The sequence below is a fragment of the Atheta coriaria genome, unplaced genomic scaffold (genome assembly GCF_025399875.1).
Source record: "Atheta coriaria isolate IRGN ID8LTWV9N9 unplaced genomic scaffold, Caltech_Dcor_3.1 hic_scaffold_10_pilon, whole genome shotgun sequence".
In the NCBI taxonomy this organism is placed as follows: domain Eukaryota; kingdom Metazoa; phylum Arthropoda; class Insecta; order Coleoptera; family Staphylinidae; genus Dalotia; species Dalotia coriaria.
In genome coordinates, this window is record NW_027045452.1 from 6,457,869 (window position 1) to 6,475,025 (window position 17,157).

General features: G+C 35.7%; 1 protein-coding gene across 1 annotated transcript in view; it reads left to right on the forward strand.

The window, feature by feature from the left end:
* Nucleotides 1–17,157, forward strand: part of sick (sickie) — a 70,500-nt gene that overhangs the window by 47,874 nt on the left and 5,469 nt on the right. Inside the window, 6 exon segments of the mRNA XM_065313862.1 lie at nt 61–710; nt 953–1,178; nt 1,242–1,385; nt 1,606–1,635; nt 1,886–2,088; nt 2,234–2,385. Coding sequence (XP_065169934.1) covers nt 61–710; nt 953–1,178; nt 1,242–1,385; nt 1,606–1,635; nt 1,886–2,088; nt 2,234–2,385 — 1,405 coding nt within the window.

Here is a 17,157-nt window from a genome sequence, read left to right on the forward strand (position 1 = left end):
CCAGCGTGCTTTTGTTGTCCGCAGCATATTCTCATTAATCTGTTATCTCTGTGCTTGCAGGACGCCACGCATCTCGCCCAGCCTCACGGTGCTCGCCGAGCAGACGGCGGGCGGGCGGCGGGGGCGCGTCGCCGCCGCCACCGACGAGCCACCGCCACCGCCGACGGGACCCCGGTCACATCGTAGTGCTACGCATCGCACAAATGGCACCCCAGCGCATTTTCCACCGCCCGACAAGCACACGAATGCTTCTGGTCAGCAATGGAAGCGGTATACGGACTCCCCGGGGGTGGGCAGTCCGCCACCACCGCCGCCTGCGCCTTCTAGCCCGACGAGTTCACGACGCGATCGTGAACGGAGGAGTAGTCCGCATGGAAACAGCGGTAGTAGTGGTGTGAATAATACACCAACCAGTAATGGGGGCGCTGCTGTTCCTTCAACTAAGGATAAAAAGGTACGCGGTGTGCCGCAGAGTTTTGGTTATGTCAAGCGCGGTAGCACGTCGACTTCTACGTCGACGACGACGTCTACGAATGGGCATCATGCGGTCACGAACGGCACGAATGGTGTTGGTGTTGGAGTTGGAGTTGGCACGCCGCCCACGATTTCCAATGGGAATGGCAAGACGGCACAGGTGTCCGCTGTGCCTCGCACGAAAGTCAAAGTGTCTGGCGGCACGCAAACTTGCTCAAGCGATCTCCAACCGCATAGTAAGTTGAATTTCGTATATTTTAACAAAGTTAATTTTATTCGTAACTTAACCTAGTATGTTGGTACTTCATAACCACTTTTGGTGACTATTAAATTAATTAGCTTTGTTTTTAGTTTATTACACTTGTTTTGCTTTGTTTGTGAGGTTTAAAGGCGCAACTAATGCACGAAACTAGTTGCTAGTCACACCTCTGCACGTTTAATTTGCTTGGGTGGTTATTAATTTTTCGCTCGGTTTTAGAAGCAGCGTCCCAGTTTAAGAGCTACTCGCTGACCGGAAACGCGGCCACGCAGCTCAGCCAGTCTGTGCGCGAACGTCTCATGGGCTCGCAGAGTTTGCCCAAGGGAGCCGCGCAGGAGTACAGTTTAATGCTGCGACAACGTCCGCCGAAAGCCAGCGACGGATCCCTTTCTGATACTCAAGCGGTGGAGGCTGGAAGTCCTTATGCACCATGGTTACGACACAGGTAAGTTATATTTTATTTTACATTTATATTCAAAAATTTAATGTATACGTTTTTATATTTTAGTAATACTTATTCCGTTGCGCCAAGATTGTCTGAAACTGACAGTATGGAAAGCCTTACGAGTCTGCCGGGTCATCGCGGCAGTTTAACCCATGCGAGATTACTCAGGGATTCACCATCACGTCTTTCACGGAGTAATAGCATAAGGTAACAATAATTCAAATCGAAATTCAAATCTCTCGTCGGGTTATTCCGACCATTTAAAGTTGCCTATGTTAACTTGTTTCTTCACAAGTGTAGTGCGTGTTGCCTACGTTAAAACATTAAATTAGATTGTTTTGAACTGTTTGAATGGTTCGATTCAAAAGTTTTAATCTCGCCTGATATAAAGTGTTAAACATGGATTTTCTGTTTCGGCCCGTGGCAGCAGCTACCTCCGAGAGCGGACGTTCCCCAGGTAGATAAACAATCAGCTCTCGCAATCGCCACATGCAGGCATAAAACAAACTTGCGCAACTTTGCTCATATTAAAATTGAATTGCTGTTTTTGTTGTTTGATGATTTTGCAGGTAATAAGTTGATGCTTGTGCACCAATACATGTCATTTTACTTGTGTCAGTCTGCTTCGTCATTTATTAGTTTGCCAAGCTTTACAAAGTTAAACTAGAGCAGTCAACTGAATGTAATCTCTGCGATTGTTGTTACAGATCGACAAAATCCGAAAAGTTGTATCCGTCGATGTTGCACAGAAACAACACGGAACCGGAAAGCGAGCCGTACTATTGTCTGCCTGTGAATGCCGTCCTGCATTGGTCACAGCCGACAAGCCCAGCACCGGGCACAGCAAGGACTTTTCCATTATCACCAACACATTCAAACGCTCGCCATAGTGTTCCTAAAAATGACGAAGGTATATATAAAGACTTAAGTTGTAATTAGCATGCAAATTATTGTTTCTTATTGCGATAAACTTGGAAAGACAAGTTTCCAAGTCGTAATCAGCGTTTTTCGATGCAAAACGCGCGCAGATGTTAATGAATTCGTGAATGTTTCAGTGCACGGCTCGTCGATAAGTTTGGTATCAACAGCGTCGAGTATTTACTCCTCCGCCGAGGAGAAGCAAGCGCACGAAATTCGCAAACTGCGGCGGGAGCTGATCGACGCGCAGGAGAAGGTCCAGACGTTGACGTCGCAACTGAGCACGAACGTGAGTAGCGTTTTTCTTTCCTACAGTGAACCGCGAGTTCACGCCATCCGTTAGACCAGCACAATCCGACTTCTTGGACGGTTGTGTGGTGCATCCGTGTCGCATGTCCGTAAATTGCGCCCCGCTGAAAGAATCGCACGTTCGCGCAGTGCGTGTCTGCACGCGGCTCGCGTAATTGACGCACCGGACAACCACAACAAGACCATCTACGTACGCCGATACACCAGAATGACCATTTGCCGCGAACGCCTTGGCATATCTCATTGAATACTCGTACATGCTGAATTGATTCGTCTATATCTATCTACAAAAACGATGCTGTGGAGAAGGATGCATTAGATGCGCAATGCATCAAATGCACATCACATGCGCGTGGCTTAATGATCCCGCCGGCATTTTTTATTCTTCTTGCCATCACGCCGTGGTTTTTCACAGGAATTATTTCCCAGCAGTCAGCGCGCACCGTTAGCCACCTTTTGTTCCTTAAATGCAACGCAATGCGTGGAATGATGGTGCAAATTGAATACACGCGGTAATTAATTGATATTTTCCGCGGATGTTATTAATACTAGCGCTGTTGGGATGGCGTCAAGTGACCTCTCATGTACGAAACTGGCTAGGTTTGGCGAGTGCGCCAAGAAATGCACGACATGCGTGTAACAGGTGTTAACAGGTGTTATCATGCGTGCAGCGGTGTATTGTTTTGCTACAATGGCACGGAATGAGATATTTGTTCGATAATGAGACGGAATTGTTTCGCCTTTCTCGGGATGGTCATTATGTCATTTAGGTTTTGTTGGTATGACAATTGTTGGCAAAGTGCTGGTAACTACATAAGTATTTATGTGACATTGTGGAAAAATGTTAAATGTTGATGTTGGAATATTCACGAGGTAAGTTTTAGTAATATTTTTGTGATTGCACATAGAGACAATCTAAAAAGCATTAATATCACAAATTGTGATGAAGAAATTTGTCTAGAAAGTGTATAAACGTTCAATTTCACAAAATTTCAGTCATAAATCATGAAATTATGGATTTTGTAACTTTTTACACCAAAATTGCTTTAACATTTAACGAAATTTTGTTAGAAACAATTTATTTACTTGTTTTTTTTTTTTGAGTTTTTCGTTCAAAACACTAAAATTACTTTTCATTTAAATATTTTAATAGCCAATATTTAAAAAACCACTAAATCAACTCATCGATGACATTTCCTAGGTGCTTATTGGTAAAATTTTAAATTACACATCCATAACTCATGAAACAAGCTAATTTTCTGTTTAGTTTTAGAAACATGACAATAACAACATAATAATTCAATATTTCCTCAGGTTATTTCAAAGACTTGATGAAATATTCAACTTTTAATCGGCCATCGATCAAAATAATCTAATCCGCATTTGTGATCAACAATATCTTGTTATTACAGCGGTAAAGTTGTTTCAACATGCAAAAAGTAAACATTTATCCAAGTTATCAACACATTTCGATCAAGTTTTAACTTCCTACTTCACTTGTTTCCACGCCGTATAGAATAAACACTTTAAACTGTAAAAAATAAATGGCCACAGGATAAAAACGAAATAAACGAAAATTACAGTTAGTTAACTATTTCCAAAAAAATATTTTATAGTTTAGTTTAGATTATGTTGCTTTGCGCGTTGGTTGAATTAATGATTCGCTTGTTTTGATTTTATCTCATAATCGTTATATTGATAAACATGCAAATCCGAATTAAAGTCGCGCGTGTTGAATCTGAATAATCTCGAATGTTATAAAATAATCTAGATTAAATGCAATTATACACGTCTTATAGCCCGCCGAGTTGAGTATTTGCCGCATTTAAATGTTAAATGATTTAAATATCGCGTTGAACGATTATGGCATTATCAATTTACCTCGCAGCATTATGTTAATAAACATCTTGATATTGCATTATGAATAGATTGCGCAGAGTGCACGTAAAATCGTGAAATGTTTGCGTTAAACTTTTTACCGCTAGATTTAAACACATCAAACGTCTTTAAATGTCCGCATTGTGGAAGCGTTTGAAGTCGTCCGATTAAAAGCGATTATCATAATTAATTAGGTCGTAATTACAAACAACATGACGATAAATCACAGTGGATTTGTAGATCGAAATTGAGTTTAAGGAGTTGACGGGTTTAATTTGTTAGATATTTTTATTTATGGCATTTTATTGCTGCTTACAGCGGGTGAACAGGTAAATGTTTGCATATTAAATTGAATTAAGTCTTGTGGTCGTCTTATACGAAATAAAAATAATAAATATTGAATAACCGCGGAGTAACGGTGTAAAAATGCAATTTGTGCGGCTGCAATGCCGTGGAAAGCCTGCAAAGTCATTCTATATTGCTACACGTCTATGAAAGATCACCATCTTTGACAACACATCGATATCGATCAAGTTGACGTTGAGTTGCAGTACATTGTATTTGTATTTATACTCTGTACTTGCAGCATGCCATGCGTCGGATTTCTGAAGTTGAGAAGTTGCGGTCAGTGGTCACTGAAGTTCAATCTCAGACTGTCTCAGTCTCAGACCACGGACGCTTATTTTATTTTATTTATTTTATATATTTTTTCGAAATTATTTCTTGAATGCATATTCATTCGTTCGTAACGTTTGCTATTTGGTTATGATTAAACTCTTTCAAGCGCTACGCTGTGCTACGCTACAACTTGTCGTAAAACGAATTTATTTGATGTTATGCTTCGAAGTAGTTGTTGAACGGTGAGCGAGTTTTCCACTCGCGTGAGTAATGTTTAGTTATTCCGTGTTAAATACCGATGGAGGAAGATGGCGGAAAATCGTAAGAAGCGCGTCGGAGTCAGAGGAGTTAAGGTTTACAGGAGTGTCAAGAGTGTCAGGTCGTATTTGTTGAGCGCACAAAGGTTGGAGATAGTAAAGTAAGAAATGAAAATTATAAATTATGACTTTGGTAAATTTACTGAGACATCTAAATAGTTTATTATACATGAGGAGGAAAATTTTGTTTTTTGAAGAGGAAATTGTTTTGTGATTAAAATAACTATTGATTTTGGTATTTTTCATTACAATTTAACAGCAGAAAACGTAAATAAGCGTAAAAATAGTATTTTTTGTTTAAAATCATGTAAAACAAGTTTTTTTATAAAAACTTTATTTTTACTTAGTTTTGCTTAGTATAGACAGATTTTGACGATAAAATAATGTGAAATTAAGCAATATTTTACCTAAAATTTAAAAAAATCTATTTGGGTAATTATCACATAAATATTGGAAATATTTATTATAAAGGATGTCAAAACTCCTACTACTCCTACTCCTAGACATATTCCGTGGTCGTTGTAACCACACAGACTGTAACGACCACGAACTCGAACCTAGGACCCGATGCGACTCCCCAACTCCTCCATGCTTTCATGCATCCATGCCTCCAAGTGAGTCAAGTCCGTCAGTCCGTCTTTGACGTCTGTTGGTCTCGGACGCGACGCGAGACAACGCGCTTTACTACTATCACATCGCGAAGACATTACTCGTGTCTATGTCACTGCAAACCAATAATTTACTACAACACAAATAAATATCTATAATTATATTTATTTATTGCTTACTAGTACTAAAGTGTTAAACAACTATAAGACGATTAATCATATCTGGTGTGTAATGGGTGTAATTCAAGTGTTACATTGATTAATTAACAAAAATTAGCAGCTGACATCAATAAAACTAGATAAAGCGAAAAGTGCGTCGCAATTTTTGGATGTAATTAATCTAGATTGGACCAAACATAAACAAAAAACAAGTTTAAAATGTTGTGGTGTGGTTTTATTTCATGTTGTAAGTGCGATTATTTTAAAATATAATGCGTGATGTGAATAGAATACTCTCGTCGATTACGAGTACTCGTATACAAGGGCTATGCATTGATGCTTGAGATCAATGAGCGTTTTGTTTATTTACTGATGAAACGATGATGATTACGGAGATAATTTGTGATGTTTTGCTACGCACGCTCGGCTGGTGGCTTGCTGGCGAAATCAAAATAAATATTACAGCTGCGGTTTATCTAGCGGTCAGTTTACAACTAATATCAATATGATATTGGATATACTCGGAAGAGTAATAGACTTGCGATGATTAATTATGCTTTTTGATGGATTACACTAAAACTATTTGTGGTATCGTAATAATTTTTTCAGAAATAGATTCTGCATTAAATTCTGCTTTTATTTACGTTTGGAACATATTAATTTGATTGGGGAATAAAAAGTTATTAATAATTAAAGTTGAATTTTGAGAAATTTTATAAAAACACAAGTTTTGGAATGATTAATTATAGTTACTAAAACAATTTGTGCTATCGTAATAATTCTTTCATAAATTGTTTTCGCATTGAATTCTGTCTTTATTAACGTTTGGAAAATTTTAATTGGACTTTTGACAAAATAGTTATTAACAATTAAAGTTGAATTTTGGAAAAAATTTAAATTGTTATTTATCTATTGACATTAAAGCGATACAAACGTAATTTTTACTTAGTTTGGTTTAGAATTCCATTCTAAAAATTGTTTTCAAGAAATCAAGAATGTAATTTAATTATTCTTTGAGTAATTAATTAAAAACTCTTCTAATAAATTACTCTCGGATTAAATAGATTATTAATTTATGTTGATCTTGCTTGTTTGACAAATAACTTGCTTAATTCAAGCAGAAAAACAGGAAATTATTGATGATTCAACATGCAATAACTTCGCGCTTAAATTTATAACTTTTTTTTATTTTTAAAACTAATATATCAACATTTTAAATTTAAATTTCGTGGATTTAATTTATTACTCGGTTGATATTTAAAAATAAATTCTCCAGATCACCCTAAGACATTTAAACATTTTTAAAAAGTTTTTTAACTTGCTGGAAGCACGTACTCGAGATTACGTTATTCCTGAAGTATACATTATGTTCTAAAATGTTCTAAAAGTACACACATACATTATGTAAAATTATCTAAAAGTAACTTGTCTGATATATCTCAAGTGGCTTCTGTATAGTTTATACATAGTGTGTAGTACAATCATTTTTTATTCGTGCATTTCCCAGCTCGACGAACTGCGGATGTCTTGTCGTTTCTCATATTTATGATAATTTATTACCGAATTAAATTAAATCAAAAGTCTACTTGGCTATTAGATACTACAGGAACTCATGCTGGTATTCAAGTAGCATGTGATCATTCCGAAATTCTTTAAATAGAATCAAGAGCTTTTTTATTGCCAAGTTCACATTTCATATTAAAATATTAGAATATCTGAATTAATTTATACATAAATGAATAATATCCAAGTGTTGCATTAATTTTTTCAAACAAATTTTGTATATTTTACCTAATTGGGAATTTAACTAGGTAGATAATAAGCTTGTTACCAAGTTTAGAACAAAATATTATTGGTTTTTTGTTAAATCTATTAACAAGGCATAAATTGTTTGTTTTTATTTAAAAAAGAAGTGAAACGACGCAATACTTAACAGATTTATTCAAGGCTGCCAAGTGTTTTGCTACAAAATCACGTATTTTCGTTTCAATATTGAATAATTTATTAGACAAGTCTGGTAACTTAAGTAATTTACTCTCGTACTAACAATAATTATTCTAAATTAATTTTAAACCTCTCAATCAGTGTTTTAAGTATTTAAATGTATATTTAGACATAAAATCAAAGATTTCTATAATAAAAACGTTAAATATCTAAAAATTACAAAATCGTGATGAAATAAACTGCCATTAATGATTTACGTATTTAATTAATAATAAATATTTTATTTAAACATAGAAATATGTTGCGAATTGAATGAATTATTCATGGCGATGTTCATTCATGACTTCATGCATATAATCGTCGCTTATAATTTATAACTTGCAGTGTTTCTCGGCGCATTGTGCGCAAATTGTTGATTTATTTATATCCGAAGACTAGTATCGCAGTAACAAAGCCATCGAGATGCGCGGAGAGCCAAACAACGGGAATATAACAATTACGTAATCTTGCAACAATCATATACAATTTCTTCAACACAATTTTCACATTGAAATTTATTACAAACCGAAATTTATGGTTATATTCGATTGAAACTTGATGAAGTTCATCAAGAGTAAATTAAATTAAATTAAAAGCTTGTCTGCCCCTTACACGCCCTTAGATATAAAGTTCCCTTAATTGCAGGGCGTGAGCGCGAAGCTTGAGGGTGTAATTCAATTCAATTCCCTGTTTCTTATCATGTGATATGATACCGAAAAGAATTTGATATCGTTTGATTTCATTGCCGGGCGTCTTCGTGCTCGCCGCTCATTGAGATTAACTCGAAGTCTCGAAGGCGGATTAATTCGCTTGAAAGTTTTCTCATATTTCATCCTCACACATCGCGCGTTAGGACTTATAACTCATCTTGATTTATTTTGTAGTTTGGTTTTTGTCTTATATTTGCAGCGGGAATTCTTCCGCATAATGATTGATTACACTTGCAGATAGAGATTGAGATTAAGATTGGGATTATTATGCGCGGCTATAACTCAAGTAGTAAACCGAAAAGTACATGCCGAAACCCCTGAATGCAGGAAGTGAAGGAACTTGATCATTTCGGGCACGCCAGAAACGCATAAAAAATTCATAAAGTATGATTATAACGTCCCGAGTCGAATTTGTCCCGCTTCTAATATTTAATACGCGTCATCTTGTATTGGCCAAATTGGTTTCTTGCATGTTTTTTACGCTCGCGTGCCGGAATTTGAATTAAAAGTAAACAATGATGATGGCGATACTGCGATAAAATTCGTTTTGTTGCAGTCGTGGAAATAAAGAACGCAATAAATCGCCGGGATTAATTTTGTTCGGATTGAGGACGAAGCGTTTAAATCGTAAATCGCAATAATAAATAATCCATCTGCAAGAACTGCTTTTTTACTACAATTTTATCCATTAATCAGTCTAATGCTTAGTGTAAAACGTGACTGACCAAGGATGGAAAACAATCAAAACGAATTTGAGTCGTTAGTGGTTATAAAATTGATTTGGCATTGATACAAATCGAAATCAATTTATCAAATGCTGAGTTTAACTTGACCGATTGCCAAATCAAGCAGAATAATAATAAAATTACTACATCATTGTGGTAATTAGCGCAAAGTAGTTAATTTTATGACTGCATTTTCATTTCCATGCATTAGAATTATATCTACGGATGTCCAGCACAAAACTGTATTGTGCTAATTAGCTTTACGACTTCAATCAACGTTGCCCGCATTTTCTCCTCTGGATCGTATTTTCATAAAACTGTGTTTTCTAACTGTAAATATGCAGCTTTTTAAATTAATTCTTATTACATTTAGTATTTTGCACTTGGCTAATCGGTGATCAATCATTTTTATCATTAATTTCAATTATTTTAACCCATACGTGCAAATTTCCTCACCACTCGCACGTCAACATCAATTACAGCCATAATGCTATGCAATGCAAAAGGGAAAAAGAAGAATATACAAGAGTCGAGTCATTGCAGTGCATTATATTGTCATTAACGTGAACGTATTTTATATTAACGTCGGTTTATGTATGCATACCGCACGTTTTACGCCCTTACTGCACCACACCCTTTATGAGGGCAACCACCCTCTCCACGTGGACGCGGACATTGTTGTCATTAAAACACCCTCAAAGTAATCAGCGTAAGCGGCTGCGGATGAAGGCAGTCGTGACGTGTTTGCACGCTGCACGTTTTAATAAAAATGATAGATGATAAAAGTACTTTGATACATTTTTGGGAATAATTATAGAGGGTGAAATGATGCGTGACTCAGTTTTGTAGTTTAGACAGTGCACTTAATAATAATTGAAATAATCTGGTGATATATGTTTAGTTCTTGGGTAGTTTGTTGAGTTTATGATGGTTCACGCGTATAGGGGGCGATTTTTTGGGTGATTTGTTAACATATCACGCACATGCCCTGATGTAGTATATTTAGAAGACGTGAGCATGAATATTAAAGTGTTTTTTTGTTCTTCACTCGTTTTTTCATGATAAAAATAGTGGAAAATAGCAGATATTTATTATTTTGATATAGTGTAGGTTTTTATTTTTATTTTTGAAAAAATGCAAAAAAATTAAAATTTTGCGTAATGTTGGTTGCATATCACTTGTGGACAATGTTGGACTACTGTAATCGAACATAGAGCACTCCAACGTAAATATCTTTCATTAAACTTTCATTAAACCTTCGCAACTTAAACAAAACCATACTTACACGTAATTCCTGTATTTATCTTCTGTATTTTCCCTTTTTCATACGTTTAATGCACTATCTACTCTAATATTAAGTACAAAAAACAAACTTTAAAAAGGAAACGTTGAACAAGTGTAAGCGCATCGTTCGAGTTGGTTGAACTTCAACTTTGACTCATTATGATTCCCTTTCCTTTTCTTTTTTCTTTTCCTTCTATCTCTTCGGGTCTAGTTCATTCTTTGCTTCATTTTACCTGGTTGTGCGTTGCGTTGCATTGCGTTTCTAGTCCATTTCTTCGTATCGGATATATTCTTGTTCTTGCCTTGCTCTTGGGCGTATGTAACTACATACATACGAGTACTGGTAGGACTCGTAACTTGAATCATAATAGTCGCCGCGATTTTACCTCGTTTGGTAATAGTTTAGTCTGACTACAATTTCAACCGTTGCTTCGAGACATTAAAGCACGGAAGTATTGAAAACTTGATTTCTTAATAATATCATCTTGGAATTGTCAGCGTAATGTTTTCCAGGAAAATAAAATTTACTTTTTTTTCTCTTTAATGTAATTCTAATCGATTTGTAATTTGTTTGCTTTTTATTTTTTTACTTATTTTTATACGTTGGATGCATCCCTTTGTGTTGTTTTTATTTTTTACGTCTGCCTGTCTGCTGCACTTTTGTTCTAGAAGTTTTTTTTTCTTTTTTGTGTTTTTATCGCTAGCATCGTGCTCGTTTGGTCGCTCGGTCGCGCTTCCTTGCAAACGATTCCTCAGCGGTTAGCTCTTCGGCGGCTTTCGCGCTCGGCCGCGTTTGCTTATCTTTAACACTTCATCAACACTCTTAACGTTTCTCTCGGTTTGTGTTTCCGCATCGGTGCATTCGCCGCGATAAAAAGAAACAATTTTCCCATTTCTAATTATTAAATTTTTGCGTCATTCAAGTGAATAAATATTATTAGCTTAGAAATAAATTTATATCTTGTAATATCCTGTGGAGTATAAATGTAGTAAAGTGCAAGCTGAATTTATGCGTCATGTGTGTTCGTTGTGCATGTTGTATAATGCGCGCAAGGCGGACACGAAGTCCGGTCAGCTGTTTGGCTTTAATTATCGGCTTGTTGCCGACGGACTTTGCCGTCTTTTCAAGTCTTTTTCGCCCGCCAGCGGAACGTAATCGCCACAACAGTTGAAGCTTAGTTTATCGCACGTCTAAGAAACTTGTATCTTCTAATGATCATTACAAGCATTAGAAGCTGAAATTTCAAGCTAAAAATCAGTAAATAAACAAAACGCTCAAAATTACAGAAATATAAATAGTGAAAGGTTAAAATGAAGAAAAAACTATGGTGGAAAATATTTAGTAACTAGTGTACGCGTAAAACATGCCGTGTTCAACTGTACACGACGGTTTTGCGACAATTCGGCGTCCGAGGCTCGGCCCGCCGAGGAATCCACCACGGCCGCCATCTTTGGCATGCGTGCCGGAAGATCCGCGCGTGGCTAGTGATTTTTTACGCACAAATAAACCAGCGATACCATGGTGGGAACTAGCGACAAGACGCAGTCGCTATCGGTCTTGCCCAATATTGGAAACTCAACTCAATGTAAGTAATTTTAATCAAAACACAAAAATAATAATAAATCTTGTTTTAATCATCCGGAATTAAAGATATCTTTGATCCAAGTATATAAGATCGGAATGCAGTTGAAGCAAAACAAGTCTTATTACTAAATTAGACTCTCATTGCTTGTTATCCGAGATTATATCACCTCAACACAACTAGTTTCATTTATTTTCGTTGAATATAAATGAATCTCATTTGACTGCTTGAATTTTGATTGTATTCCGAATGCAATAACAAAATTCAACGTAATTAAGCCTCTCTGAGTATGGTATTTAATTTATATCCTAATGGTGTACACAGGATATGAAACCTTGGGCTGTTAACAAACCCGAAACACCGATATTGGATAAAGGCGTAGCCGGCGCGGTTAAATTGTGGCTAGTTAATGAATCAATCTTCTTCGACAGACGCGGCAAATGGAAATTCAAACATCAGCTTCCAACCGACAAGCGACAACTTGTATAGTTGCTGTTAAACACTTTTGATGTACTTGATTGAAGTGCTACCTACACGAAATTTTGATTACTCAATATCTAGTACTAGCAGTACTTAAATATTTCAAATAGTTTCAGTAATAAACAATATAAAAGTTGATTTTGATATATTCACGTAGGTGTTGATGTGATTTAAATCTTTCAATCATAAATTTATTAAACATTTGAGTTTAAAGCAGATTTGTTGATTAATAAAAATAATAATAAAATCTTTCTGCGCCTACGCAGATATTAAGCAATATATTTTCACGCCGCGCTTCATGACTTCATGCTTCCAATTATTTTTACCTGCGCATGCGCGCCACTCTCACACTTTAAGCATTAGCCTCTCGTCTCTCAGCTTTATACGTTTATAAGTACACGAGTCAAATGTCAATTAAGTTTTCGTGCTCGCGTGCAATTCGTTTTCTCTAATATTTATTCATCCCAGCTCGCATGCCAGCCGTGTGAGTAAGATCTTCGAATAGCCGCGCGGAGATCGTGTTTAATTCGTGCGGCTGATTTTATTTATCGTCTTTGTTTTTAATGCATGTGTGCGCTTAATAATCAACACAAGCTGCAATCATTTATTTCCTTATAAGTCGCGTGCACGATGAAATTACTCCCAACTTTCTTTCGGGTGTTTCTTGCGTTGTTGCGGGTGATGGTTTAGAAATATTTTAGCAATTTTCAATGTGTGCCAAGACAAATTTCACTCCTTTATAGTTTCGAGAGGTTTTAATTATTATTTTCATTATTGTGTTGGTGAGCAATTTTTGTAATAGTCAATTAATTTCGTAATTTTCCATTTGTAAGCTCTTCAAATACCTTATCGCGCACTTGTGATCTACACTTGACGTTCGTAAAAAAAGCTATTAAAGTTCAATCAATCTCTTGTGTGCGCGCTCTCACCTAACGGCGAATTCGATTTCGATTTTCTTTTCTTCTCGTTGCGTTTGATTGTTGATCTCACCGCCAAAGATATTACCACGATAGTTATAAATATACTTATAATAAATTTGTCAAGTCATTTTTAATATCCGCTTTATCAAATGAAGTTCAACCATATTATTAGTATTATTATTATTAGAATCTTCTTTTGTTGTCTTGACTATATACTATATACAAGGATATACATATTCAAGTTTGTGTTTTCGTGGTGCTTTTGTGACCTAGCAGTAAAATAAAATCGGTGTTGCACTCGCCGACGGGCAAAGTTGACTAAATAACTAAAACTTAAACTTAAACACAACGAAACGAGAGCACGCTGCGTGCAACAAAGCAACAAAGGAGCAGTCCAGATATATAAATTAGTTCAAACGGAACGGAACTTTCTCGGGGCCTATTTGTCAACCTAGACTTCAGAGTCAGAGTCAAAACGAGTTTCAAGTTGTACATTTCAACATCAATAACAAGAAGTATGTAATAAACTACGTGGAATAATAGTAATATTAATATTAATGTCATTTGGTTAATGTTTTTAGTTATTACTAGAGATCTTGCTTTAATATTTGCACAAATTTGGAAATACAGGTATATTTATGAACAAATTCCATCATACTACGACCACATTTTAAAAAATAAGTTTTGGTTTGCCTTAAAAGTTTTATCTTAACTTATATTTATAATTATAATTTATTAATATCGTAATATAAACCACGCTGTATTTTTTAATTTGAAAATCTAAAATATAACCAACTTTTACCATAAAACTATTAATATTCACTCTTGTGGCCTCCTAGATGACCAAACTCATAGTTATTACTTATTGCCCATACCTACTTAATTGAAATTAAGTGCCAACTATTATAAAGTGAGTGTTAATGCGTCGTCAGCGCATAAACACTGTATGTAAATGTGAAATGTTATGTACTGTTGGCGATGTCTTGCTGTGTCGTTGCTCGCACATGATGTCGTTTGATGACGGCTACTTAATTTCGAATTAAGCTTTGTGGCTTGCGCGTGCGTGTTTAATATTCATACAGCAGGCCTACTGCCGGCGAATCATTGAGGCTTAATGGCGTTCAAAGTGTGTTCATGTTCATGTTCAGTGTCCTCATCCGCACTCGTGAACTTGTGTACTGCTTCTTTGACACTTGCTACACGTTACTTGTTACTTGTTCTTCAATTCTAAGCCAACACTATTGGTTTATGTCTTAAAATATGTCACGAAATATCTTGTTTTGGCAGTGACATTAGTACCATTAGATATATCTTCCTTAACGGATCTACTCGACATCTTCTAAAATATAAAAATGAATCGCAAAATCTGTTTGTAAGCGCATAACTCAACAACGTCTAGACCAATTTGGCCAATTCTTTTTTTAAAAGGTTCGTTAAAGTCCAAGGATGGTTTTTACGGCGAGAAACTTTCGAATAATTGCTGGGAAAACCCTAAAAACAGCCCTTTTCTATAGGATAAAAGTTGACATTAAGATTCAATCATAGTTATAGTTAAATAGTTGAATTCGAGATGGCGCGCTCAAGTGCATTATTAGCAATTCTTTAGATAATTAATTTCTTTAAAATAAAATTGCGAATCTTATTGATTGAATTGACACATACTATGTCTAGAACAAGAGAGTAAAATCGTATTACATTTTTATTAAACACTACCGGGATGAAGTCGCGGGCAATAGCTAGTTGATCATAATCTATTTTTAATATCTACGTCTTCGCATTTGGAAAACATGTTTGATTTTCTTTAATTAATGGTTTATCTTGTATTTAATTCAATTAAAACTCTGTGGTATTTATGTATGGATTGTTTTTTACTTGTTGGTATGTGGCATGTTTGTATGCGAGAGATTAAAATAAAATAATGTTCATAAAGAAGAATAACGATCGCGCGACGTGTGCGTGCGTCTTGTCACAACTCCGAACGAAGGAGAATACGTCGTAAAAATTTACGCGCACAAAACGGGCTTCTCGGAGCTTACAAATTGAACGTTTAGCAACTATATTCCAGCGCCTCGCACAACGCAACGGACTGACTATTCAATAATGGGCCATTTCTATAGCTGGACGATAATAGCAAACATTTCAATATGCACTTTAATATACAGAGTGTTTTAATATTCACAAAATTTTACACATTATTAAAATATGTTTTAAGACAGTTATACTTTAATATTTTTATTACTTTGTATTTTGTTTGTCTTACACCCTGCGCGTTTATATTTTTTGTTGTTTTTCTGGCCCTTCATGTAGATATTTATGGTTATCGGTAATTCGATACGTTTTTACGATTGCTGCAAGTGCAATCCTTGACGTTTCTTTACCCTGGTGTTATTGTGTGCTTGCTGCCGTTGACATTGTGACATTGTCCACATGCATTATGCATCGGGCGAAAAGTTCGAAAAAAGTTGAGCACGTGCTGAAAGCTAAAAGCTTTTAGTGCGTCGTGCACTCTTGAAACTCATCGTCGACGACGTTATCGGCGATTTCATGAACGTTGACAGCGATATTAAACATCTTTCAATATTTGCAGAGATCGGAAAATATTCAATAAAATCAATAAAACGTATTTTTTCAGAGTGAAAAAATATATAGTAAACCCAAACTCCTTATGCCATATAAAAATAGTACAAATATATTTTTGCAAACGTTATGTTTAGAATACGTGACACGTCGTGTAAACATTATCGATAGCGATAAATAAAATTTAAAAAGGTTGTTTAAAGGACGTGGGATTACGATTAGACACGAATGTTCTAATTTATGAATAATAAATCAAAACTAAAGAAATTATCGTATTTGTGACTAAAGTACTTTAGTCACGGCCTTAACCGTCCGTGTTTAAAGTACCACTTTCTGTGTCTCTAAACCGGTGAAAAAAAATATCTTATTCGAAACTCATCCTACACAGTTATTTAAAGTGTAAATTGCGAATCTTCAACTACACTCGAACAAAGTGTAAGTCAAACATTTATTTTGTCATTATCGCAATAGAATTTCATATTCAATTTCACTCTGTACTGCACATCACATTATACTAGGTGCCATGTAATAGCGCAACAAGTTTAATCGCAAATAATAGTATTAATAGCATGTCATCTGCATATTATGCAACACGTAATGCGGTTTGTCCGGCTAAATGTTTACAAATGCACAACATTCTCGCATCTTATCACTTGCATCAATGTCAATTTCATTAAGCAAATGGCTATAATTATACTTACACGCAATTACGCATTAAATGTTGAGTTGGCAACGAAGTAACGAAACATTTTATAGCGTGTTGTTTTATCCTCTACTAATTGCAAACTCTAAAACAAGCATTAAAGTATAAAATCATAATATGGTGATGATACTCTCGGTGCTTCCAAGAATTTTATTTTATTCTTGAAGAGATTGGATTGTTACTTGCTCGGGTGCAAGATAACATCAA